We start from the raw sequence: 26,165 nt of genomic DNA, 5'->3' as shown, positions 1-26,165 counted from the left end.
CTGTCGCCGACAATGTTTCCTAGCTAGGTCGTGTCGGGTCACCTGACTGGGCTAGGGATGCCAAGGCTTTCTGTCTTTTATTAGAGCGACCTAGCCAGATGGCCCAAGCGTCCTGGGCGCCAACTTGGAATGACGAACTGCATTTGGACGCAGCAAGGACAACTACTCAGTCGAAACAGCTAAATGCAAGTTGTGCGGCCTCATTTGCGGGCCGCATCCTATCAACTCTCTTCACAATGTCTGGAACAGGGGTATGTTTTATTCCACGCCTTGCTCTTGTGTATATGCTCATCATTAATTTGTTCTTTAATCGTTTCAGGACCGGGAAGCTGTCTTTCCAACCCGGCAATCGCTGGGATTAATGAAGGGGAAGCTGAAGGGTGCGGAGACAGGGCACAGTCTTCTGAAAAGGAAAAGTGAAGCTTTGACTAAGTGCGTTCCATAGCAAATGATATCTAATATTATGTTGTGTACTAATTTTTATTTTCACCCACGAATAGGCGGTTTCGAGGTATGAAACGTTTGAAGCCCGCATCTTCCTACCTAGTCTAATGTCATATATTAATAGAAATCACCAAACGGATCGATGAGGCAAAACGGAAAATGGGTCGCGTTATGCAGATAGCGGCTTTTTCCCTCGCAGAAGTTACATATGCTGTTGGAGGAGATATCGGTTTCCAGGTCCAGGAATCTGCGAAACAGGCACGGTTCCGTGTACAGACGAAACAAGAAAATGTCTCTGGCGTAATGCTGCCTCAGTTTGAGAGCATAACGGCCGAGGGCAGCAATGATTTTGGTCTGACAGGCCTGGGAAAAGGAGGGCAACAAGTCCAGCGTTGTCGAGAGACATACTCAAGAGCCGTTGAAACGCTCGTCGAACTAGCTAGCTTACAGGTACAGCCTCGTGACCAACCCCCCAACAATCATCTTCTCGACCATGGCAAACAACTGACGGGTGTTGTACGATATTTATTAGACGGCATTTGTGATACTAGATGAGGTCATCAAAGTGGTGAATAGACGAGGTATGTTGCCCTGGCTGCGTTGTTGACTCGGTTAAGTTGCTAACTACAACTCATATCAGTCAATGCCATGTATGAAGCACCCTTCCCTCCTTCGGTTAACTGACAGTCAGACGTCACCCTAAGTTACCCTGTACAATTGGGGTACTCTAATATTCCTTTTCGGATATGGTTTATATTGGTTTGAACCGAGGATTAATATCTAGCTGGATACATTTAGTGAACATGTTATTATCCCCAGAACTGAAAATACTATCAAATGTAAGTGGCTCAAAGTGAAAGTAAATGTCATTGCAGATTACTTACATTTCACTAGACATCAACTCAGAGTTAGACGAACTCGACCGAGAAGAGTTTTACCGACTAAAGAAGGTAACTACAATTGACCCGAACATGTGCCAGACTGGAGTGAACTAACCCGCCATCAACTTGTTAGGTATCGAACAAAAAACAGAGAGACACGGCAGCCGCTGATGCTGAAATGAAAGCCAAACGAGAAGCAGCAGAAAAAGCTGAAATAGCAAATTCACAGCCAACGGATACCACTGCACCTGCCGATTTGCTTGGAGAACACGAGGATCAGGATATTATTTTTTGATTGCAACGCCTTTGGACCATTGTATAATTTCTATGCGTATTGCTTGTAGCACGATATATGTAGTAATTTTCTTTTCTTTTATACAATCATAAACTTGTCATTCATAATATATTTTGAGATAAAATATAAGAAACAAGAAAACTCAGGAGCGCATTCTCCCATTCATAAAAACCAAACGCCAAAAGAACATAACACAGCCACCTCACAAAATCGCATTGCAGATTCCCATCGAAAGCAGAAAGTATAGGGTAAACATAGGACAAATAAAGTGAATAAAATCCCTTACTGCCTCTGGTACGTCACCCGAATAGGTTTCCCATTCTCTCCCAACGGCATACCAGATGTAGCCTCCTTGGCGCTGATAGCACCAGTCTCTGCTTCATATTCCACGAACGCAATTCCTTTCCGGCCTGGTACCATACGCACTTCCTTGAAGCCCTCGAATCTACCGAAGACTGCAGTAAGGCCATCCTGATCTAACGAGTCAGGAATCTCCCGCAAGAACAGAATCTTATTAGGAGGTAGGTATTCGTCTGGTATAACAGGAGCAGCAGCGGCGTTGGAAGGCTTCAAGCCGGTACCTCTGGTGACCTTTGATGGGCGGGTTTCCGCGCCTCCTGGCGCCGCAGCTCCACGCTTCAGCTTCTTCTGCGCCTCGAGCGCTTCCTGTGCTTGTTTTCTCTCTGGTTGTTTGAACAAGTGGGAAAAAATGCAAAAATCAGTCACGAGCCCCATGTATACAAGACAAAAACAAAAAACTGACCCTTCTCTGCTAACCGCTTCCGTTTATGGGCCTCCAACTCCGCCTCCCCTTGTTCCTTCAGCACTGTCGCATCGCTTCGGGTCTTCGCATAGTCCAACACCATGGGTTTCTCAAAGAGCTCAAACCCGTTGATCTCCTCAATCGCACGCGTGGCGGAGTCTACATTATCAAAGACGACAAAGGCCTGACCTTTTGCTTTGAGGTTTGTCTTCGCGACAATATCGATGATGTTGCCGTATTCGGAGAAGATTTCGGTTAACGCCTCTTTGAGGGACTCGATTTTGATTCTTTCTTCAAGATTACGGACCTGCACGCATGGGAATCGCGATTTCCCCTTTGGTTAGCCTCCTAACATTTATTTATGTTGCGTCTGGGAAATATTTCGCTCTTTCTTCTGACGTACATAGATGCTAGAGAGAATAGCAGAACGAGGTCAAGGTCAGTAAAACTTGCATAAATCAAGGACTAGGGTGGCCGAACACGCACGTCGAGTTGGGGGCTACGCCAGACGCCGTGGCAGCTACGGCTGCCATGATGAATGAAAATTAGCGCTCCTGAAGCTGTCGATTGGATCTTGTCAAACTGGGAGAATCGCAGCCACGCGATAAGTTGTTCGCATTGGATTACAAGGGCTTCGGCCGAATAGTCGGCCCGTGATGTATAATTTTAAGTAGATTAAAGTTGCACCGAACATAGCATAAGAGCAGCATCATTGGTCTAGTGGTAGAATTCATCGTTGCCATTCAACTCTGGAACCCCTGTTCCGGATTCGTGTGATTCGATGAGGCCCGTGTTCGATTCACGGATGATGCATTACCTAACCATCTCTAATATTTTTCTGTTTCATTTTCCTCCTTTTTTCAAATTTTTTTTTTTTCGATTCATATGGCGAAGCGACGATATAAAAGATTCATAACATTTTGGTCGGTGTTTCTCAATTCATGCTATTTGCGGGTACGATAATTCCCCATTGTTCATTGTTTGGTGAATGTTATCAGTTGACATAAATATATATCTCTCCCATCCTCACACCCAAACAAACTACCAGTAAAATCATCCCATGGTTAATTATTAATTAATAGACATATCCATTGCCCGAGTTAATTGCAAATATGGACAGCTATTGAGAGATATCATGTGGATGACGAGAAAGAACTAGTCGCAAATTATCAACCTTCGCTTTCAATTGCTTTGGGGGACTTGACCAGTCTTCGCCTTTCATTTCCTCAATATGGCTCTCCATATATAAACAGTCCGCGGCAATGGTTCGGATCTATTCGTGGTTAAAAATAAGAAAAGCAACGCAGTGGGAACAGGGCCCCATGACAGGAGCCGGGGGAATGTACCTTAGGATATGGATGCAACAGCATTCCCGTCAGCTTTTTCATGGCGTCTCCTCTAACAACATTCAGCCTCCAAAGGAGTGCATATACTTTTATCGCAGCTTCAATCCGGGCCATATTGGCTGATTTATAATGGAACTTTTGAACAGCAACGAAGAGATTTTGGTAGCTGTCAGGATAAGGGGTAAGAAGGGAAAAAGACAACCATTAGCAAGATCAGCATTGCTACTGAATATATGGTGAAATACTCACTTGATATTCGGATCAGGGGAATTATGCAAGAAGTAGTTGTCAAGTAAGAACACAATCATTTCTACAGCTGGGATAGCATAACGATCGTCATCATTATCGCTTTCCAGTATCGAGAGCCAGTCTTCGATAAGTTTAGCACATATATTGTTTTTTTGCTCATCGTTCTGGCTATTTATGTATTGCAAAAGCGCGAAGCGGGCGGATCGGACTACTACTTCGGTACCGGTGGTAGCGGACGTTACCATGCCTTTAGAGAGCGAGTGACGAAGCCAGTCAACCTGTAGTAAGTCGCAAAGTTGTAAGAAATAGTCTGCCGTAGAGACTTGGCTAAAATGCTCAAATTTCCTAAGGAAATTTCTGTTAGGACCATGTGCTTTTTGAAAAAGAAAAATTTTTGTTCTTTTCTTTTCTTTTCTTTGGAGAGATCCCTGGGGCCTTACTTTGTTAGAGGAGGCAAGTCCGTGGATGTCTCCCAAAATGTCTTAAAACATTTCCACGCGTGAAAGCGGACTTTGTCAAGTTTTTCTGCGGTGAGGCGTACAACACAGCTCATCAAGTCCTTCAGGTAGACAGGTGCTGAGCCAGGTGGCACTTTCGATTCAAGGATGACATTAACTGCCTCGATCGCCTCAAGCCTGATGAACGAACCAACATCACCTCTTCGGTCCGTTGTGTAGTCATTAAGAAAGGTCTTGAAGTGCCCAGCAAGGGATTCTACATCATCTATCGCATCCTAGCATATCAGCCAAAAGCTCATAATATATATATATATATATATATATATATATATGAAGGAATATTGTTATCATACCTATATCCGGCAACACACCAGAAGCAAGACACTTCACAGCTGACGACCGTTTAGCGATTTTCTCTTCCACCCCGGTACAATCGATGAGCTTATCTATAATAAACTGCCTCCCTTCACCAGCTGTCGGCATCCGTTTGAAAACCGCACCCAATGCTGCAATTTGCCCGCGCCCAGTCTCCAACCGCCAGTTATCCTGAATATTGTTGAACCATTTTTGCACAACCTCCAACTTTTGAGAGTTAGGAAGTAGTGCGAATAAGTACGAAGCTGCTTGCGATGAGGCCTCAATCGGAATATCATCTGGTCGAAACATACATAACAGCAAGACCTCAATAACTTTATCAAGCAATCGAGGAGATGGGTGGGGGAGAGTAGGGTGGACATCATTTTGTTGCTCCTCGGGCCCGCAGGAGCGAGAAAGAGAAGAGATAAGATATGCGCAAGCCTCAGCAGTGAGGTCAGGGCGTAGAGTATGATCCGTCAGGACGTCCGCTGTTGGGGCGATAGCAGAGTCAAAAATAGTCCCCCAAAGATCAGTAATTTGAGCCACGACCTTTTTGGTATACTCGGGCGAACAGGATTTGCCACCTCCCTGGTTTCTATGCCTGATGAAAGCATCAATAGTAGCAGCAATAGATAAAAATAGGCCATGTCTTGCCTCAACAGCTTGTAGTGGTGTCGTAGAAAGCTGTTGTACAAGTCGCTCAAGCATTATGCTCAAGGACTTGTATGATTCCTGAAGGCTTAAATCGCCGAGGACACGAGCAGCAGTTCGTCGCGACTCTGCGTCAGGAGAGCCAATGCCCCTCCACTGTAAGAAGCCATTCACGAGGGGTTTCCAGTACAAAGTTCCTATATCCGAAGCCCCTGTTGCAACATCGATCATCGCCCTCGACCTGCGAGCAACGGCATGATAATCAACAACCTGAATCAAAGGAATGCCTTCGAAAATTGTATCTGGATGGCGACCAACAAGCTCCTGCAATGCAGCAGAAGCGCCGCGTCGAACATTTCCCGAGGGATCTAAACATGCAGCACAGACAAGTTCTATCACAAGAGCTTGCAACGTACTCCCATCTTCCTGGTTTGTTGTCACCTTCAATTCCTGGGCGTCGAGGTCCTGTAGTTCGCTAGTCGTGTACTTCCGAGCTAAAGCCCATATTCCAAAGCATGCAGCATCTCTAACATTGGTTCCGACTGAACTACCCGTCGATGACCGTTGCTCAAAATCTAGTCCAGATACTAGTGACTGAAGCACTTGGGGAAGCAGGGCGGTTGGTGGCGAGCGGCGGTATAGTAAATGCGCAAGAGTGAGGATCAGACCCTGCCACTTTTGAGGGCATACGGCGCTTATGTTGCGCTTCCGTAACTTAACGTCGACATTCTGGGCTTCAGATGGCGTGATTAACGTGCCATCCTGCCTCTCATAAAGGATATTCTCATCCAGTGAACTAATAACTGCCTCTACGATATCGGAAGCCATATCTGGAGCCAGCTTGAGAGTAATCATGCTAAGTGCCTTGCTCGCTGCCAATCGTACTGGGGTATCTCTATCACCGAGCGAGACAAGGAAGTAATCAATTGCGTTCTCCAGGATCATCGACACAGTCTCCTCAGGAATTTGATGATGTCCAGGGCTCTCTTCCAACGATATCACGAGAGTCGTGATAGTCCGGAGAATCTTTACCATCGACTTCCTGGCAGATGCAGACGACCTAATCGTCTGAGCAAGGGGTGATTCTCCTTCAGATAAGGGCAGAATTCCGTTAAATATCGGCACAATAAATGAGGCCAAATCGCCAACTTGCCCAGATGCCCCAAGCCTAGAGATAAAAGAAAGCACTCCAATACAGGTGTATACCGGCGGCGGAACTATACCTTCAGTTTTCGGATGTAGAATATCCAGCGCCCACCGCATGAGAGAGTCTAAAAGGCCCAATCGTTGCATATCCACCCGCAGGGAAAGTCTAGACAACAACAGGGTAGCAGCCTCCCGTTCCTTCCCAGGAAGCACAACATACTTAAGACATATCGAAAGAATCGAACAAGACACACGGGGGATATCCGGGGATAGATCAGGGACAACCGAAAGATTATCATACGGCACCGGCAATGTCTCTGACGAGATAGACGCGAGGTCGAACGGCGCAAGAAGTAGATGAGATAGCCAAAGAAGCATTACGTATCTCTCTTGCCAAATTAGAGACTTGGGCTGAGCGTTCGTGCTGGCTGTTTCACTGGTGTCTGCCTCGGGGGTGGCGGCATCACTGTCCCATTCAATGAAGACGCGCAACATGACTTCCAGATATTTTGGCTCATTGTTGAAAAACCAGCTAATGACTTTGACGCCACGGATTTTGCAGAGCGTGTATAGAATCATGCAGATTGCCCTGGGCAAAGGAATCAGAGGGCCCATTGTGGCTCTGCTCTGCATCGAAACGTTCGATGACGCGAGCACATATTGAGCTCTATGCACTTCCAGATATGCTAAGAATGCATCCACTAGGTTTGATAGTATATCTTGCAGATATGGATCTAAAAGCTGTGGCCATTCTTGAAATGGTTCCAACTAAGATTGTCCACCAAAGGGAGAAGAAGAACACGCCCCAATGGGAAATGTTAGAATAGTCCATAGATTATAGTCATATATATATATATATATAAACACTAGTATTTCCCTTCATGAGACAGAATTATAAACTTACGAGAGTTATCAGTTTTAAAGCCTTGCGAACTTGTGCTAGCCGATGGACCTCACGGCCGCCGCCAGGACGCGATTTCCAGAGGAGCAGGACGAGTTTTGATCTTGCTTCTCGTATCAAATCATTAGAAGCACGCTGAAGTTTAATGTCTCTGTCCTGAGGAGCATCCATATTTTGAGTTCACTTTTCAACTGTCTTTCTCTTTGGCTTTTACTCCAACAGCAGATTCGTGGTTTGCTTCTTGGAGGAGGCGTCCAGGGCTGTGGGGATGGACGACACGTGACTTATATCGCAACTGGGGGATGATCCTAAGGATGATGCACAATCTCTTGCTACAGACATAGAACTGGATTCTATTCGGTGCTCACGATTCATAGTGAAGTGGATTTGAAGACAATACATTCTGCAATCTCATGGCCTACAAAGTAAAAACGCGGAAAAACAAAATTGAGGGGTATAAACCAAAGTGCTTCATAATTCCATATCATCCGGTCCGTATTCATGTCTTTCGTCATAAGCACATACCAATCATAAGACATACAAAGCATGAAAAGAAAAAGAAAACGAATAAGCTTAACGACATTCGAGCTCAAGCAAACGGAGATTTGAGCTTTATCATCCAGTCCAGCAACAGTGTATACCACCACCATCGAGTGGCCCATCCCATGACATAGCTGCTCAATTGAATAACACCAACGAACTATTCCTGGGGAAAGATAACTACATCTTTCGATATTAGGCCAACGTAATACCTAGAGGTCCGGGTCCACCGAATCGGCCTCATTGCAATCCATCCACATCACGTCCCCCTGTCCTTCCGCTTCTAGTTGAGCCATTGTCTTCCGCATCCGTACAACAGCAATGGCAACAGCGAACGAATTCCACACATCCTGGGCAATCTCGCCAAAATCAAATTGCGAGATGAATTTTGCAGAGAACCTTGAGTCCAGGATAGGGTGCACCTTGGGGTCTGAGTTTAGGGTGAGAAGGGCAACGATTGGCCCGCAGACCAGAAACCCTGTAATAACGGGAAATGAGCGACTGGAATAATATCGGTCAGCGCTGTCGCATCGGTCATTTTCATCGTTCTTGTTGTTGTTCTTCTTTTCATCGAAACTGGTTTCGACGCTAGGAGCTACTTTCCAAGCCACGCGGTAACGATTGGCTAACATGACTAGACGGTGATTGAGGGTTTGGAGGGCATCGCGAGTGGATTCGGATGGTTTAAGAGAATATATAGCGTGAACGGGAATTGCATTTGGACGATTGAGGAGGTTAGAATCATATAATGCCCATTTAATATATCTCGTAATGGCGCGACGGATAACTGGCTCGGGGCGAAGGTGGATTGATTGGCGGTCCCTAACTTGACCGCCAAGCTCAAAGAGATCGGTGAGAGCATTGATAGCTGGCATACAGTTAGTTTGAAAATAGTGATAAGAGAATAGCTGTGTGCGAGAAAGATTTTGTATATATGTAGTCTTACCACGGAAGTCTGAGCCACCAGTCGCATTTATGTACGGAGGGGTAATATCTCCAGGGAGTCCAAACAACGATTCAGGAAGGGTGCTGAAATCTAGTTGCCAATTGCTAGGCACGAGAGGCTCGAATCCTCTCATTGCAAGGCGATAGAAGAGATCCTCCTCCGCTTCGGCCCAGTGGCCCTTCGGTAATTTAATAGCAGCAACCCAGCGTTCCGCTCTCTCCAGAGAGAAATCAAATGCCACTTCTTTCCTTTCATTTTTTCTCACATTGTGCTGCTTCCCCACGACCTCCTCTTCGCTTAGCTCGTTTTCCACGGTCTGATGGACGATGCTCTTGGTAAGATTCTTGTCCACAGCGTGTGGCGAAGGGCGGTAAGTACCGTCTGTGTCACAAGAGGTCTTCGAGCCGCGGTTTACCTTATCCGGACGCGGGTGCACTTGGAGAACTTCATCATCGCCATCGGCTCCCAAATCATCGGTGGTAATCTGGGAATCCACGTCTGCATCGTCACAGACATTGGGCTCGCCATTGACTATATCCGAACCTTCAGCGCCACTTTCAACTCCAGAGCATGCCATTGACTCAGTATCGTCAACGCCAAGAGTATCACCCTCAAGCAAATCCCGCTCCTCATGCAGCTGTGATGCTGTCGTCTCTCGATCGCCCACATACACCAAGCCCTCACCGACCCGTCGTCGTTTGGCTGGAGTAACCTCATCCACCGCAATCGTATCGCCCTCGAGATCATACTCGCTGTCGCTGATTTGAGTTCCCGATTGAGGGCAACGACGATCAAAACCCAATTTCCTCTTCAGGCCCGACTTAGCTGGAGTTGGAAGTTGCATAAAGTTCCTGTAAGCGTCTTTGGGTGTCTCCATGATTTCACTCATCTTGGAAGCACGGTATCCCGTTTTCCCTTGCGGGTTTACAAACTCAATTCCGTCTCCGCTTCCTCCTCCAAATTGGCTGGACGTGGTGCTTGACAACCAATCTTGCGTCTTGGATGTGGGACTCATTGAACGACGTCGTAAGGCTCTTGTAAATGATTGCGCATACGTCTCGGTTGCGCTGGTCGTGGGAGAAAGAGGTCGTGGCTGTGGCCGTTCGAGAGGGGATTTCTTGGGGGTTAGAAACGAAGAGAGAGATTGGCGGAAAGCCGAGAGGTAACCCATCTTCTTTTATGGATTCAATCGCAAGGCCCATAAACAGTCAAGTTCTCTGAAAGAAATCTACAATATGAAAGAAGGCAAACAATGAAGAAACGTTGCCTTGGTATTTCCGGTCGAAGAAAGCAAGGGGATGGGTCAGATTGAACTATAGTCCTTGGTTGGCTTTGTCCGAAAGCAAGTATCGGGCGTGAACTGGCGGAAGATGGGACGAATTCATTATGAGATTAATGTATGGCTTGCTGTTGTGTTGTCAAGGAACAGCAAGGACAGTGAAGTGAAAAGTGGAAGAATTTGGTGTTGCTCGTGAATTCAAGGAACGCGATTACCCAACATGGCACGCGATGATGTTGGCTCCCCAGGCAGCTGCCAATTTAACCTAACAGGGTTTAGTGTGGCGTTGGTCTGCTGAAGCCTTACACAGGAGAAACTTCAAATATTCACGGATCCATGTGAAGAGAAATAAATAATAATCCGTTTATGTAGAGCTTCGAGGGGGTATATCTCAAATGTCTTACGGAACAAGGACGCTTCAAGGGAGAGACGATAAAAAATAACTCTTAAAGCACAAACAGACAGTGATTGTTATGTATTTTACCCCTTTGACCTCCATCATCTTTTCTCACTGTACACTGAGATTCAATCATTTTGTGACAGCCCTCGATCAACGAAGAGAAATTCATTGTTTGGATATTTGCAATGGAACAAGGAATGGCTAAGCCCGCGTTTGGTCGTCCCACTAGACCCACACTCCGAGATAGGGCCTATCCTCTAGGGAAGGAGGGAAACTGGAAAAGAAGAAAAGAATAGAAAAGGTAAAATGAAATTATATGAACTAACAGCAACAAGTGTAGGTGCAGGGAGATATAATAATAATTAGGTAGATGTAATTTTGAGAAGATTAATCAATGAAAATTCGGACCGTGGTGATGTATAAGCAGAGCTTTGGAAACAAGAGATCAAATAAGCCTAAGAAAAGTCCACCACCTCCGAATCGATGTACTGTAAGTCTGTTGTAAATTAATTGGGTGCAGGCGGCTTTTTTTTTGTTCTTTTTTTTTTTTCAACAAAAAAATTATTAAAATAAGCCTATGTATCGCCGCCTACCTCAGCAATATGGTTCTGGGACACTCATGCACGCTCGACGGTGTTCATTCGTCTGGAGTCCAGCTCTTCCTCCCCCCCGACGGCCGCTAAGCTGAGGGAATGTATGTATATATGCAGGTATATACTTTTTGTTTCAATCATGGGAAGTAATCTTCGTTAAAGATGGGGGTGTCCGTCGTTGATTGGATAATGGAAATTAAATTTTTGATAAGAGGCGTAGTGATAAAGGGTCTGTGATACTCATTTCAAAATAGACAATGTAAAAGAGAAATTTGAAGAGAAAAAGAGGAGAGAAATAAGAAACCTGAGAAGGATAATGTAAATTCCAAAAGAGGGAGATGGTGGGGAAAATCTGGGAATCCCGATGTGCAGAATTGTTTTAGTTCCTGGAGCAAATCAATTAAACAAAATCGGCGAAATACGAGAAGCCGCGGAATTCCTCCTGCATCGCTTGCGAGAGGACTGTGAAATTGTAAGTAAATGTACAAAATCCAGAAAGATTAACATTGAATGGAATCGGCTGGACATACCAGATTGCACAGGAGTCAACACAGGCGTCACGCTTGTGAACTCTTGATCGAAATTACTTGTATCCGTTGGGTTAGAGATGGTCGGGCAGAATGGTGGAGGCACGCGTTTATGGTATACATCATCCCAGTTAATGTTTCTGAAGAAAGCATGGGACATGATCTCTTGCGCGTCCGTTGGTCCAGATCCAAGTCTCATTTCCGGCTCGTGAGTCAATAGCTTTTGTAAAATCGACACAGAATCGCGGGGCATGTGAATAGGGTAGAGAGGCTCATCTGCCAAGATTGCATCGTAGATTTCGTCTTCGTCTTCGCCACGGAAAGGGGATTGCTGGAGAAGCATCTGGTAAATGAGGACGCCAAACGCCCACCAATCGACCGCGCGTCCGTACTTTTTGTCCAAGAGAATCTGTACAGAATGTGAGTATAGACAAGATTACATGCAAGATGTCAATAGCGGGACATACTTCTGGTGCCATGAATTCAGGGGTGCCACAGAATGTGCTGGTAGTACAGCCGTACCACATTTCCTCCTTGCACAACCCGTAGTCGGCAATTTTGATGTGGCCGTCCAGCGTTAGCAGAATGTTATCAAGTTTCAAATCGCGGTAGATTACGCCGTTCTCATGGAAATATTTTAACGCCAAGCAGACCTCAGCGGCGTAAAACCTGGAATATTATTAGCGCGGGTCAAACTCCTGCTTTTTAAGTGCATATAAATTGTAGGAGAAACTTACTGTGCACGTTTCAAGCCAAACTGACCACGTTGAATATGAAGCATGAGATCACCACCAGAAATATATTCCATGACGAAATAGACACGAGTTTCCGTCTGGAAGCATGCATGGAGATTAAGTAAGAAGGGATGTCGCTCCTTATTAGCAATCAAGAACACACGCTTTTCAGACTTCGTACTCTCCACTTCATCATTCTCAATAATGAATTCCTTCTTTAATACTTTAATAGCGTATAGTTTCTTAGAAGATTTCGTCTCGGCCAGCATAACCTTGCCAAAATTCCCCTTTCCAAGAACCGCCAGGAAGTTGAAATGGTCCAGGCCAACTTTAGGCTTCGGTTGTTGTGGTGGCTGCTGCGTGGCGACCGGTCCCGACTGGGGTTCTTTCACAGGGAGTGCGGACATGGGAGGTTGCGATGTAAGCGGCGTGTGCTGGGAGTGGCCATATTGCGCGGGAGGTGGGGCAACCTGTAGAGGGGGAAGCTGAGGTGCCTGGCCGTATGTGCCTATGCTCGCGTAGGCGCTCGGATCATAGTGGGCATGTGATGGCGGCTGCTGTTGAGGTTGACGGGCGGCATCTGCGATGCCACGAGGATCCGTTTGATACTGATCAGCTGGTCGAACCCCAGGATACTCTCCGGCCCTTTCGTAGGCCGCGGGAGGCCCTGGTTGTGAGGGTGGACGCATACCCGTTGCGGCTGCAGCTGCAGCCGCCGCTGCATTTGAGGAGCCGCGGGGAGGGTGACTCTGTCTGGATGACGCAACCGGTGACTGAGGCGTGTAGGAGCTATGGGCCGCGCTGATTGCCTCCGCGGAAGCAGGTTTCAGGGGCTGTCCATACCCAGGATCTGGTGGTTTCTGTCCACTTTCTCCTGCTGGTTGTGGGCGGCCAGGTGGACGTAAGGTGCGGTTACTCATTCCAGATGCGCCTTTGTTATGATTTTTGGTTTGAATAAGAGTCTCTAAGATTTGGTTGGCAACTTCCATTGACATGCCACAAAAGTCTGGAACGAGATGCGCGCACTGCGCATGGCATGTAAGACTGCATTCTAGTGGGAATGTCAGCAATTATGGAATTGACAAAAACATATCGACAGAGTTTGGTAATACCTGAGCATTTTTTGGCATTTTTCCGCCCAAAGGGCAATAGGTAGCCACAATGGCAACACCAACTGGCAGAGATATTCGAATAGCCCTCAAACCGATGGGGAATACGATGGTTGATTTTCTCCTCGTCTGGATCGGTTTCGTAATTCGCCTTGCTGATACACTTGGTGACGACTTTCGGGTAACATTTTTTGTGACACGTGTACTTGCAATCTGCACACTGCATGCCTGCAGCATACTTCAAGAAATCTCCACAGAGAGCGCAACGCATAATGTTATAGAACTGTTGTGTAACGAATTTGTGTCCCTGTTTTTCATGGACCTCTTCCTTCTTCTGGCGAACAGCACCCTGTCGATTGAGACCAATGTCAAATGGCCGTCGATCCTTTAATTGTTTTGCTATAAGTTGGTTAGCAATAGGTTGCTAAAAGTGCTTATCGAAGACTTACCAAAGCTCATTGTGAGATGTATTCTACCAACAGGCTCTAGCGCGAACCATGAATCAATCATCACGGTTGCATTCTGAGCCATATGCTGAGCGTTGGGTCCTGCTTGCGAACCCCCACCAAACGACGGTTGCGAAACGCTATGGAATTGAGCATCTGGTCTAATTCCACTGGGCCCTCCGTGTTCCATTTTATCAGCGGACACCCATCCGGATGCGTTGAACTCCGACTCTATCTTTTTCCGCCGCATCTCTTCCGAAATGTCGGATATTCGAATCCAAAGCATTCCAATTGGAGTTGGACGATCTCCAGCCTTGTCATAAACTGTAAGTTCGATCTCGTTGGCTTTGTCGATATCTACATTGAAAGTTTCCTCAGTCCATTTATCGCTTCTAGTTGCTCTAGTTTTTGCCTTAATCGCGTCTTCTACTTTCATTATAACGAATGTTTCAGGGCCTCGTGAAAACCGAGAGCTTGCTGCATGGTCAACGTCTTTCACTGCGTGGATGCGCATTGTTAAATGACCGGTAAGGGGCTTTCTAATATTTGGCGAATTCAGACTCTCATCTACAATGCATCCACGTTAGTCACATAGAGAATGAAGACTGGAAAAGAGTATAAACCAGGGTACGTGAGGACAAACCATCGGGATGATCCGTAGAGGATGCGATGTCAACGTGGAGATCCTCATATCTTTTCAGAGCCTGCTTTAAAAGCCTGATTTTCTGGATGCTCTCAATTCGTCGTCCCTCGGCATCCGCTCTGCTCTTCCGGTCTCCCTCATCTTGATACAACCGAACCATCTTCTCAATCCCGTCTTTGTATTGCTTCTCAACACTAAGTTTGAATTCTAACTGTGATAACATAAGTTGGATTTTCGGTCCGAGGTATGGAGTGTCATATTTAATCAAATCTGGTACGCCGGAACAACCCTGTTAGCTAAAGCCTACATCACAATAAACCCACTGGACCGTTGGTATTTTAGTGACATATTGCGACAACTTGCCTAGTTTGCTGAAATTTGGCCGGACCTTTGGTATGGAAGTATCAGGCCTAGGGTCCCCATATGGAGCACGGGGCGGCATAGCTCCAGTTCCACCCTGGCTATATCCTCCCGGGCCGACATCCCCATAGTCACCTCTGTCATTGGAAGCATAGCGACCGCCATCATCCTTGGGAGGAGGTGGAGGTCCACTGCCGTAACCACGGGGCGCGCCTCGAGGACTTGCCGGAGAGCCAGGTTGGTCGGGAGATTGGCCGCCATCACGGCCCATTTTGCGAATCTGGAGTTCCCGCATCTTTTCCTCCAAGTAGACGATATTCTTGCGACTGTCGCGGATATTTGCATCAACTCGCTGCTGTACCAGGGGATTATCTGTCGATTGCCGCATGTTGGTTGCGGCGGTTATAAGGGCCTTTTCCCGCTCGATCTTGCGGTAGACCGTAGCCATGAGTTCATCGTCTCCGTCCATTTTTGATGGCTAGTCTCTTCCTTCCCGAAAGTACTGGGTGGCGGGAGTGGTATCCAGGCTAATGAATTGTGGGGGATTCGAATGATGTATCTGGTTCTTTTTCTAGTCTAATTCGTGCGGGTTGGTGGGGATAGTTAAAAGAGGGACCTTGTAACAAAGAGAGAAGGTAGTTAGCATTTTAGAAACAATTATCTCAGCAACATTGAGAAAGTAAAATGAGTAGCGACGTAACACTAGGTCGGAAAGGCATAAATGAGATGGATAGAGTGTAAATCATGGCGGCGTGAGTGTGTGATCGTGGGAACGCAGATCCTTACATGAGATCCGGGCTGATGGGCGATATGGTGGGGGATATGTTCGCTTCAGCCCCCGAGCTTTGTCGGGTCGAAACGAGCCACCAAGTGAGCAGAGGATACGATTGAGGATGGGAGTAATCGAACGTTCGATGATCCTTGATCGGTGCTCGTATGGCCCCTGCGTGGTGAGGATGAGCTGGCGGTGGAGTGGAGTGGAGGGGAGTGGAGGATGGGTTTGAGTGATGTGGTGGCGGTGGTGCTGGTGGTGCTCAAGCAGCCCGTGACTGCGTGAGAGGGGAAAATGAGCCGCAGTGGGGGGAGAACAAGATATCCCTGCGCAGACCTTTGGAACTGAACCAACCGTGCAGCAGCCGACTGCTGAATATTAAATAATAGCTATTGTTACTATGCAATACTGCGCGCACACTTTATGTAGTGATGACTTCAAGTTATTTCGGTTTGTTGGCCACTTTGCTGATTCTCGAATTTGGCTTCAAGTAACTACGGCGCACGGGCATGCCCAAACTGGGAGGCATTCTATCAAGAATGAGATAGAGGATAAAGGGTTGAATTCCACAATTGCTCTTCCTTGCGTCGGCATGTGGGATTGACTTCTCTGCATCAACAGGCGCGGAAGTATTGTTAACTGCATCGCATGCCGCTATGCTGTTGACGACGGGGTATTCCACACCAAGAACACCCGCCCACAGGAAAGCAAGCTGTCCTATTCCAGAGAAATCACACGCTGGAACATCTTTGTCAAAAGAGGCAATGTAACGTGCGGAGGAGAGCGCCAACTGCGTGGCCTCGAAACCATCGTCAGCATTCATGGAGTATCGTTATTGACTTCGCTTTTGCTCTCTTCTAGGCTATTGGCGATGTTAAGTTCTGACTCCTCCATGTTGCAGTAAAATCCATCTTATGTCTTGGTAAGCATTATCTGTAGGTAGATGACACAGTGAGACTCTTCCTTCCATCGACATTGATATACAAGAAGTGTTGTAGCTATTAATAGGACCATGGATGACCCAAAATACTCAAAATAACTACTCAAAATAATTCTAAGCATTCAAAAATACACATATATTCAGGATCTAGACGTTGGAGAAGATGAACCATGACTGAGGGAACCCGCAAATCCTTGGAACGCTCCTTGTTTTTATACAGAATACATGACCAAGGAGGGCACTTTAAACCGCCGTTCTTGGAAGAAACCCCGCTTCCTCTAATCATGGTTATCGCGACCCATATTTGAATTAGCTCTTCCCCAGAGAGACTGGAGAAGATATCGTTTGCGAAAGGACGTTCGAGCTTGCGACGAGATCTATTGTTGGTAAATACCAAGCCCGCTATTTACTGGGCAACAAAAAGTTTGCGGCTGTTCGCGCGGTACGTGATCCGTCGGCCCGCTCGCTCTACGGCGTATGCATCGGATGTTAAGCCTTGGTACTCGACGTGGGGCAGGCCCTATGTTCACGTGATCCACAGCTTTGTTAGGCATTACTACGGCTACCCCAGGCACGTGCCACCTAACATATTGTGTTGCTCTCGCTTAGATAGTTAACAATCACACAACCAACATTATCCTCCTACAGGTTATGAAGCCCTTGCACTTCTACGAAGCGATAACTTGCAATAATAACTTCTTCTTTTGTTAAAGAACCTCTTATTCTATTCCTTTTGATACCCTGATACTTGATAATCAAATGCCAGTCAGCACGAGATCAACCAACCGTGAAGAAACACCAGAGAACCAGATAACCCCTGGAACCTTTCCAACGCCGATAACCACGCGAAGACCACGATATCAAGCCCCAGAACGCGAAGAGATGGCAGATCAACAAGATGAAGCTGCAATACTGAGGCATCGTATTGCTCAGTTAGATGATGAACTACGCCAGATGAGAGCTGCTAGCACTCCTGCTGCTAGCACTCCTGCTGCTGGCACTCCTGCTGCTGCTACTGCTGCCCATGATGGCAATGAACTAAGCCCTGACCTTGCTGCCCACCTGCGTGATCAAGGTGATACCCCTGCCTTGAGCAGAGTTCTTCAAGAATTCCGTGAACGAGTCAAATACCTTCAAAAACCAGGTCTTCTCAAATCAGCATCTGATTACCCGATTTGGAAGGAAGAGATCCTGCTTGCCATCAAGCAATCCCGTACAGAGGATATCCTCACCACCAAACCCCTGGAAAATGCCAGCAAGGATATGAAACGATACTGGGAGGAACGCAACTCCTGGCTATACAATTTAATATGGTCTTCAGTTTCTGTTGAAGCCAAATCTCTTTTTACTATACCCCAAGATTTCCTAGATTCTTCTGCTCTATGGAAGGCCATAGAGGTATCTTTTTCAGAAAGGGTAGAGATCCGCAGAGCTCGCCTATCCAAAGAATTCAATGATATCACGGCTGCCACCTATGGGGGATCTAGTCGCTCCTTCATAGAACGCCTCCTAGCAATCCGTGTTGAATATATCCGCCTTGGATATGAGGTTCCCAACTTCATTCTCTTCGATAAACTCCTCAACGGCCTCACCAAGGGTTGGTCATCATTTATCAAGGATCGTATGGATCATGCAGCAAAGGATGATAATACCAGACCACTTGAAGACAACTTTCTTGAACTTTGCAAAGATATATTACTCCGCCTGCCATTAGATGACAAGAATGCCAATGCTGCTACAGGCTATCTGAAGGATGATAAGAACACCAAGGATAAGAACACCAAGGAGTGCAACTACTGCAATCGAAAGGGCCATGATGAGATCCACTGTTGGGACAAATATCCAGAAAAGAAGCCAAAGAACCTACAAAAAGCCTCCACTGTGGAGCCAGCGAATGTTATAGAAGAACAGGTCTTCTAATACCTCTAGTTGAGGTAGTCACCGTTGATATTCTCTAGTTGAGAATCGCTCCTAGTTGGAGCAGTATATCGTCTACAACCTCTAGTTGAGGTAGTCACCGTTGATATTCTCTAGTTGAGAATCGCTCCTAGTTGGAGCAGTATATCGTCTACAACCTCTAGTTGAGGTAGTCACCGTTGATATTCTCTAGTTGAGAATCGCTCCTAGTTGGAGCAGTATGTCGTCTACAACCTCTAGTTGAGGTAGTCAGCTGTTGATATTCTCTAGTTGAGGATGGAGCTCCTAGTTGGGGCAAAGTATGTTTTTGATGATAGTTGATGGTAATGGTAATACAGCAGATTGGTGGATTTTGCTTGTGTTTTTCTGTTTTTATGGTTATTGCCGTACGGGCACCTATTCCTAATAGGGAAATCAGGGTCCGAATTTTGTAATTAATTATTATTGTGTTTTTGAAGGATTTGAGCGAAGGGGGGGCCCTGCTGCAAAAGCCTAATTTGAATAGGCGCAGAAGGGTGTTAGGCATTACTACGGCTACCCCAGGCACGTGCCACCTAACATATTGTGTTGCTCTCGCTTAGATAGTTAACAATCACACAACCAACATTATCCTCCTACAAGCTTCAACCACATCCCATTCGTGAATTTGCACATCCAAACCAAGCAATGTCAGATGAAACCGTCAACTTAAAACCCCCTTTCCTCCCATTTTCAGTAGTTTAAAGGGATCCTCCTCCTGTGAAGACTGTTTCGAAATGGCCCCACCAAGAAGAAAACTACTAGCCACAGTAGAAGAAACCTTAGTTGCCCCGGATTCGTTGTTGGAGAGCCACAAAATCGCGAAAGTGATCAAAGCCACGGGAAATAATATCTACGCCGTAGAGCTACCGTCTAAAGAGACCGTGTTAGTAGAGCTAGCGGCAAGATTCCGTTCGACGATTTGGGTCAAACGGGGCACCTATGTTCTTGTCGACATGGCAGCTCTTGAGGATAGAGGCAACAAATTATCCGGGGAAATCATAAATATTGTCAGAGATGAGAAGGAGTGGCGGAAAGCACATTTCTGGTTCGCTCCATCTTTCACATCTGTCAATGGTATCTTCTCTCATTGATAATATTGCTTTAGGCCAAAGGAATTCGCAAAGCCCTCAAGGGAAGAAGATGATGATGAAGATTCGATTTCGGGCAAGTTGCCGCCCTCAGAAGATGAAGATGAATAGGACTAAGTGTTATTTTCAATCCGGATCCGATTTGGAGGCGGTAAAATTTTGCCTTACGATATTGGCTTTTGCAAGATCGTAACCCATGCGAGAGTGTATCGTAATTTCGTGGGCGGCTGCAGGAAGGGGTGATTTTTCGCGCGCGAATGATAATCACAGATGTCGAACGGTCTTTTACGATGTTGTGATCGACTCAGCAAGGCCAGACGGCATTTTATTTCTTTTTTTCTTTGATTGAGACAGGCGTTCGATACCCATTCCAAAATGTCCCAAGAACCTGTATTGAAATGCATGTGACAACTGTGATTGAGCTTAACGTTGTGCTTGGATAGACGTTCCAAGCCCATTCCTGCGCGGCCCAAAGCAAATAAATAAGCACCGGGTGGAATCCAGACTTCCAGAGAAGAAAAGGCGTTGCCCATGAAAGATACGCGAAAAATTGATAGTGCAAGGTGCGGGCGCAGAGTAGCCCTATCGCGAAGGAGGTTAGCATGGTAGTAATGACGAAGGAGCTGCTGATTTGAGTTGGTGGCAGTTTTCCATGGACAGCGTTGTTGATAAACTGTGTGAAGCTGGCGTTTGATGGTCCAATCCAACGATATACGAAGAATAATGCCAATATCGATACATGTACAGCTAGTAATGCAAGCGCAAAAGATTGAGAGGTAAAAGTATCTTCGCCGACGAACCGCCAGTTCACTGTCCACTTGAAAAGGAATTGCCGTGTGAATTCGAACGCTCTTAACATATAGCTGCTAGGGTTTTCTTGAAGGAATGGGACGGCAAGGAGCACCTATATAGTTCAGATTAGTTGCAAAACAATAGAGATCTTTTGCAATTTTTCACAGAAACCTCCATTCAATGAGAAGCTATCGCAGCCTTCGTCAATGGGGCATTCTCCAAGTGTAGGGTGAGAAACGCACCTGTAGTAATAAGGCCGTGATCCCAAGGCCAGTAGCCTTGATGATACCAGCACCCAGCACCACGGTTACTGCAACAGCTGGTGCTATAAGCAACAACGTCATTTTAACCCCTACACCCATAGACCATAATACAACACCTGCAGTCCATTGTCTTCTCTGCAGCATCAAGATAGCCGCCCACAGGAAAAATGTCGCAACCGCATCATTGAACAGCCGGAGAAGGAATACGCTATGAAGCCGTTTCGATAACACGAGCAGAGGAAATAGATACGGCGGCGCCCTTGCAGATCGATAACTCCACATCACAATCACTAGTGTCGCAATATATAGAATCGCAAACACGACTTGTGCGAAAGCAATATCCCGACCCTCATCACAGATGCGGTAAAGGACGGAGTAGATGTAGACGTGCACGGCAGGGTAGACGAGCGGGCCAGTGGAACCCTTAATGAGGGCATAGTCTCGTTCGCCGGAGAGGAATAGTGACACCTGTTGCATGTATGTGGACCAGTCTATCTCTGTGTCTGTTGCAGTTTAAAAGGGTCAGCGGTCGTCCGAGTCTTCCAGCGGTATTGATACATACACGGGATTTTCCAAACAATGAGTGCGCAGAGGAAAACCTCCGCGAGCAGAAGCAATGGACAGATCCATCTGGAATATTCTGGGGTTGTAGCAAGGCCGATGGCGCGCTCGTATATGTTCATTTTTGCGTGTTGGATTGCGTGTTGGACCCCCTGCCAGGAAAAACGAAGTGACAGATCGATAGTTTTGTATCAGTCTCGATGGATACCCGCGCTCTTCACTTTCCTCATTTGTTGCAAATCCCAACACCTTCCTTGCCTGACTATCTCGTTTCATAGTCTAATGTTGTGTTATTTGAAAACCTATGTTGCTACATTGGCAGAGCATATTTAAGCCGAGTTACTTGTCTGTGGATAGTGTTGGGGGTGAGCTCTTTTGCCCCAGTCACCACCTAACAGATATTTAGGCCACTATTGGTTAGTTAAACTCCCATGCACCGGGCGTAAGCTCTGACATTTCTCCATAGGAACAATATCCAGTGGTGGGAAGGAAATACAAAAGGGAATACTTAACATCCTTGGCGGCATCTAGCGATGTATTTTCTTAGCTTTGACAGGGATATTCGGCTTTCTGTCTTCAGCGGAATAGCTTTTTCTTTCTGAAATTTGATCCTAAAATTCATCAAAATTATCTTATTAGATAGCTCTGATGATGGCATCTCCCTTTAATACTAACTAGTTAATAGTGCTTTATATCCTGTTTGATGCCGAAGTTTTCATAATTTGCGGCCCCTTGGACAATTATATACTGAATGCCAATGGCGTGAGAAACCTTGATGTAATCCCTAGCCTTCTGCGTAAAGCCTCTCCATCATCGATTACCTCGCCTTGCTGGAATGATACAGGCAACAAGGATGAAAGTGAGCGCCCGAGGTAACTTCTGGCAGAGAATGGTGGATATCATTGCATTATTCGACCCTCTCCAAAAGAACGAAGCAGAGATGTAAATAGTTTATACATTCTTTTATAAAATGATATAGAATAATTACAATTGTGTATTTTCGTTACTTGTATTAGAGGGTAAAAGAGATGTTCGAAATGGAGTCAAAAACCGTCATAAGCTTGATGGGAGGAACAAGCTAAGAAGTACCCGGCGAGCGACTTGATGTCCTAAGGTTGGTAACAAGGAGTGGAAGGAAAGAGTCACTGCAAAACCCAGAGGAATGAAATTAGAAACAAGAGAAAACAAGAACACCGAATGAATATACCATTGATGTTCTTCCTCAATATGCCCGTTTTAATGTAAGAAAAACGAAAAGAAACAAAAAAAATGAGTATCGCGTACGCTACACCCCTATCTCATCATGGGGATGAACAAAAAACACCTTCAGTTTCAGAGATCAGGATGCGAGCTCATAGATCCCTCGAGAAGGAAGCACGGCGCCAGGAGGAAGACATGTTTCTTCTAGTTCCGCTAATGAGCTACGGCTGTCTGTGGGAGAGTCGTACTCGGGAGGATCCCCCCGAGAGGAAACCGGAGATGAAGCTAAGGAGCGGTTGCTTTCAGGCTCTTCGATCTCTATAACACCGAACTGAAGCAGTTCTTCTTCGCCAATCGGTTTTCTAATATCCTCCACCATCAACGTATAATGCGTCTCCAACCGTTTCGCCTCCAGTTTCTCTCGCTTCTTCCTCGCTGCCATTGATTCCTTCGGCTCGACTTTGAGCCCTAATTTCGAGTCAGATTGAGGGCTCAGGGGGCTGCGGTCAGCATGAGGCTTATGCTTCGAAGAGAGCGAAGATGTACTGTCGTTGATGTCGATGTCGTCGTATTCTTCGTTATTCGTTTTCTTTCGTTCGCTCTTTTCCATCTTGCTATCTAGCTTTTCCTGTTGACGCCTGGGTAAACGGAGCCACACTCTGAAGCCCTTGCTTCGAAACACATTCTCGTTCCAGTTACTCAGCGTAACTTCAAGCTCGCCCTTTCCCTTTTGACTCCGTCTCACTTTCTTCGCCACGCGACTGTTCTTGATGCCCTTGCCAGCGTAGTATGCGGGGATTGGTCCAAATACAGCCAATGCACCCGTGGCAACCAACCCAACTCCAACCCCAACTGACCAGACGGCACATTTCTCTAGCACCGTAAGCCTGACAGCGTAAGCCAGCTCGTCACTAAACCGTGTCCATTCGTCTGGGCTGACATGTAGCTGAAAGAGTAGTTGGTTGTATGGAAACCCTGAGGAGATTTCCGGCCCATTTGTTGGGAGCTCAAGAGTAGGGAATAGCTCTTCTAGTGGGGGAGCGTGTGGTAGGATGCTGCTGGGTTCGCTGGACATTGAGTCAGTGTGTAGGTAAAGCACCCGAAACAGCGAGCATCACTTTAGTACCTACCTTGAATATTGCTGCTGGTAGAGTGGAGGGTCCATTTCACTGTTTCCGGCGGGAACTATAGGGGAAATAGGAGAAATAGCAGAAATTGAAGCAGTGGTAGTGAGCGTCGGAGACGAGACAGGTTTCCGCGCGATGTGGTGCATTTTTCCGAGAAATGTCAATCGTGTCCAGAGAAAAGGCTAGGGTTGATGGTTGGATAATCCAGTAGGCGCAGATTTCAGTCTTTTCCAAGGCTGTCACAGGTTATAGACTCGTCTTTGAAAATTGCAACAAGGTCGTTTCAATCGCACATTATTTACGTCCCTAAGATTGTTGCCAATCGCGAATTGGAGAGAGCTGTGAGATATTGCGCTGGTTTGCTTTCCGAGGTGCGAAAGAGACACAGGCGAGCAATTATATGAACGAGGTAGTAATTATTTATTATAGTTGGCCTCCGGTAGCATGCTGTGCAAACGCTTTACTCAGTGTTTCCAAACAATCATGAGAATTTTCCACGCCCTCCGCGAGTCGGCAGAGCCATCCATTAAATATTATTGAAATACTTTGCAGATGAGACGCAATGGTCTGAGAAGTTGACACAGCCCCAAAGCAACCCTGTCGCAACTAGCCTCAGTCGAGATTCAGAAACACACCGGTTATCATTACCGAGACGGACGGACATATTCTTCAGACCCTTCGAGCTCGTGGCGGTTGTTGCCAGGAAGCGATTCCATTTTCTTTCACCCACTCTAGCTCGTTGCTTGAGGCGGAAGCCTAATAAGGCCTCGTCATCGTACATGAACGAGCGCGTTGGTAGTTTCCACCAGATGCGCTAACTATCAGTTGGCGTTGAAATTCTTGCCCAAGTCCCTCGGAACTCAGAGCGAACGAGAACCAAATACGATCTGGCACAAAGCCAAAAAGTGAATCAGGATTTGCGAAGGAACGAGCGTCCGAAAGAGTATCCAAAACTCCGCGAAGAGGAGATGGAGCAGGGCTCAGTGAGATGGGTTTCGTGATTGCGAACTCCAACGCTCATTGGTGCGCTGTACGAGCCAGTTCGTCGGCTTGTGTGAGCTGGGTTTATTTGGAGGAGACTTCATCAGCACAATGCACGAAATGGGGAACTAAGCTTTAGGGCCGTCAGCCGTTGGTGCTTCTCCTGTTTGCTGGCTTTGTTTGCACCGATGCTCAAGATATGAAAAAAGGAGCGAATATCAATTTCTGCACTCATAAATATTCACTATCTGCTGCAAGTGATGTTCCCGTGAAGATTCGGAGCTTGGACGAAGAGACGGGCGGCTAGGCTATGCTTGGTTACATATGATGCAGGGTTACCGAGCGAGACAACAAAAAAATGCCTTTGAGTTTTTGCGCGTAGATGGAATATTTAATTTACATGGCAAACCACTATACAATCCAGGCTCACCCATTCACCATTCCCATGGTATACATATGAACAAGATGCGAGTAGAGAAGAAGTCTAACAAAGCCATATATAACACAATATCCAAGGCCCGCATCCAATCCCCCACATTGGGAGGTCCATGTTTTACATTATCCACCTTCCTGCCTGCCAGGAAGAAAAAAAAAATTACGACCCGCTCCCCCGCCCCGGTATATCTGCCCTCGGGATCCCGTCCCTCCCACTCCCTGTATCCTGACTCCTAAAGCCAAGAAGCTGGCCGATCACGCCCCCGGGCTTCGGCACCGGACATTCCCTCTTGACCGTGGCCAAACTCCTCGCTTCCTCTTCCATCTGCCGGAATTTCACAATCTCTTCATCTACAGTCCCCTCTTGTTGTCGATGTATTGAATTCTTCGGCGTCACCGTGTGGATTTGGGTAGTCGTATCATCTATAAGAGTTGAATTCGCGTCACTTTCACCATGCAGCCGGGGCTCGGTAGGCTTTCTTCTACGTTTCCGTACCATCCTCTGCTGTCCGTCGGCGGACATGATCATTTCGGAATCAGCGTAGGCATGTCGCGGCACGGGGCAGGGGAAGAGATGTGGTATGCCCACGATGACGAGCGACGACATGAGGGTAATTGTGAAGAGGGAGACGGTCGAGCGCGACCGCGGATGGAGATAAGAAGGCATTGTTGGAAGTAGGTTTTTTGCCAATGGGCCACTTTTCGTCCTTGTTATGGTGATTACCCAAGGAGCGTAGACGCCATGGGACGTGGCTGAGGAGACGTCGGAGGAGTTTTTGTAGTTCGCAATATTTTGTTCTTGCTGTCGCCGTTATCCCCCTGTAGATGCGCCATTGGATTGTTAGCAACTTCGTTGAGACCAATCTCCGTAGGGGCAATAGTTTACATGCCTCTAGGTCCATCACACCGCCCGGACAGAATATTAGAGATCAACGTATGTTGAATGGCGGGATGTGGTATCCGCAGCTTTAGTTTTTGAACCCAAGAAATCCGAGTTCCC

General features: G+C 46.6%; 11 protein-coding genes and 1 non-coding gene across 12 annotated transcripts; 4 read left to right on the top strand and 8 right to left on the bottom strand.

The window, feature by feature from the left end:
- Positions 1-224: 224 nt before the first annotated feature.
- On the top strand, positions 225-1,660 carry HCBG_01733 (vacuolar ATP synthase subunit D; the record flags this gene model as incomplete). Its single annotated transcript, XM_045428782.1, has 9 exons — positions 225-251; positions 320-432; positions 501-511; positions 569-894; positions 977-1,025; positions 1,085-1,094; positions 1,243-1,283; positions 1,339-1,394; positions 1,459-1,660. The coding sequence occupies 9 exons, from the start codon at positions 237-239 to the stop codon at positions 1,618-1,620; spliced, it is 783 nt and encodes a 260-aa protein (XP_045290568.1).
- A 242-nt stretch (positions 1,661-1,902) lies between these two features.
- Positions 1,903-2,975, bottom strand: HCBG_01732 (small nuclear ribonucleoprotein U; the record flags this gene model as incomplete). The annotated part of the gene is made up of 4 exons (XM_045428781.1): positions 1,903-2,291; positions 2,384-2,690; positions 2,787-2,793; positions 2,870-2,975. 4 exons carry the CDS (start codon positions 2,914-2,916, stop codon positions 1,903-1,905), a joined length of 750 nt encoding a protein of 249 aa, XP_045290567.1.
- Positions 2,976-3,089: 114 nt separating this feature from the next.
- Positions 3,090-3,196, top strand: HCBG_11008. The gene has a single exon. It is a non-coding gene; the product is annotated as a tRNA-Gly (tRNA).
- Positions 3,197-3,503: 307 nt separating this feature from the next.
- On the bottom strand, positions 3,504-7,662 carry HCBG_01731 (beta-tubulin cofactor d; the record flags this gene model as incomplete). The annotated part of the gene is made up of 6 exons (XM_045428780.1): positions 3,504-3,656; positions 3,730-3,895; positions 3,979-4,323; positions 4,419-4,701; positions 4,790-7,358; positions 7,495-7,662. The coding sequence occupies 6 exons, from the start codon at positions 7,660-7,662 to the stop codon at positions 3,504-3,506; spliced, it is 3,684 nt and encodes a 1,227-aa protein (XP_045290566.1).
- Positions 7,663-7,940: 278 nt separating this feature from the next.
- Positions 7,941-10,393, bottom strand: HCBG_01730 (uncharacterized protein; the record flags this gene model as incomplete). The annotated part of the gene is made up of 2 exons (XM_045428779.1): positions 7,941-8,899; positions 8,978-10,393. 2 exons carry the CDS (start codon positions 10,146-10,148, stop codon positions 8,244-8,246), a joined length of 1,827 nt encoding a protein of 608 aa, XP_045290565.1.
- Positions 10,394-10,941: 548 nt separating this feature from the next.
- HCBG_01729 (protein kinase) lies at positions 10,942-15,537 on the bottom strand (the record flags this gene model as incomplete). The annotated part of the gene is made up of 8 exons (XM_045428778.1): positions 10,942-11,711; positions 11,780-12,185; positions 12,244-12,445; positions 12,514-13,561; positions 13,623-14,018; positions 14,069-14,632; positions 14,709-14,902; positions 15,032-15,537. The coding sequence occupies 8 exons, from the start codon at positions 15,535-15,537 to the stop codon at positions 11,650-11,652; spliced, it is 3,378 nt and encodes a 1,125-aa protein (XP_045290564.1).
- A 362-nt stretch (positions 15,538-15,899) lies between these two features.
- On the bottom strand, positions 15,900-16,663 carry HCBG_01728 (uncharacterized protein; the record flags this gene model as incomplete). The annotated part of the gene is made up of 2 exons (XM_045428777.1): positions 15,900-16,208; positions 16,346-16,663. 2 exons carry the CDS (start codon positions 16,661-16,663, stop codon positions 15,900-15,902), a joined length of 627 nt encoding a protein of 208 aa, XP_045290563.1.
- An 876-nt stretch (positions 16,664-17,539) lies between these two features.
- HCBG_01727 (uncharacterized protein) lies at positions 17,540-18,700 on the top strand (the record flags this gene model as incomplete). The annotated part of the gene is made up of 1 exon (XM_045428776.1): positions 17,540-18,700. One exon carries the CDS (start codon positions 17,540-17,542, stop codon positions 18,698-18,700), a length of 1,161 nt encoding a protein of 386 aa, XP_045290562.1.
- Positions 18,701-19,452: 752 nt separating this feature from the next.
- Positions 19,453-19,917, top strand: HCBG_01726 (uncharacterized protein; the record flags this gene model as incomplete). Its single annotated transcript, XM_045428775.1, has 2 exons — positions 19,453-19,763; positions 19,824-19,917. 2 exons carry the CDS (start codon positions 19,453-19,455, stop codon positions 19,915-19,917), a joined length of 405 nt encoding a protein of 134 aa, XP_045290561.1.
- Positions 19,918-20,131: 214 nt separating this feature from the next.
- On the bottom strand, positions 20,132-21,544 carry HCBG_01725 (mannosyltransferase; the record flags this gene model as incomplete). Its single annotated transcript, XM_045428774.1, has 3 exons — positions 20,132-20,710; positions 20,841-21,364; positions 21,424-21,544. 3 exons carry the CDS (start codon positions 21,542-21,544, stop codon positions 20,132-20,134), a joined length of 1,224 nt encoding a protein of 407 aa, XP_045290560.1.
- A 1,217-nt stretch (positions 21,545-22,761) lies between these two features.
- On the bottom strand, positions 22,762-23,787 carry HCBG_01724 (uncharacterized protein; the record flags this gene model as incomplete). Its single annotated transcript, XM_045428773.1, has 2 exons — positions 22,762-23,689; positions 23,753-23,787. 2 exons carry the CDS (start codon positions 23,785-23,787, stop codon positions 22,762-22,764), a joined length of 963 nt encoding a protein of 320 aa, XP_045290559.1.
- A 1,538-nt stretch (positions 23,788-25,325) lies between these two features.
- HCBG_01723 (uncharacterized protein) lies at positions 25,326-25,832 on the bottom strand (the record flags this gene model as incomplete). Its single annotated transcript, XM_045428772.1, has 1 exon — positions 25,326-25,832. One exon carries the CDS (start codon positions 25,830-25,832, stop codon positions 25,326-25,328), a length of 507 nt encoding a protein of 168 aa, XP_045290558.1.
- Positions 25,833-26,165: the final 333 nt, after the last annotated feature.

The sequence above is a fragment of the Histoplasma capsulatum genome (assembly GCF_000150115.1).
Source record: "Histoplasma capsulatum G186AR genomic scaffold supercont2.2, whole genome shotgun sequence".
In the NCBI taxonomy this organism is placed as follows: domain Eukaryota; kingdom Fungi; phylum Ascomycota; class Eurotiomycetes; order Onygenales; family Ajellomycetaceae; genus Histoplasma; species Histoplasma capsulatum.
Note: the sequence above shows the minus strand (reverse complement) of the source record. Positions and strands in the feature narration are given on the sequence as shown.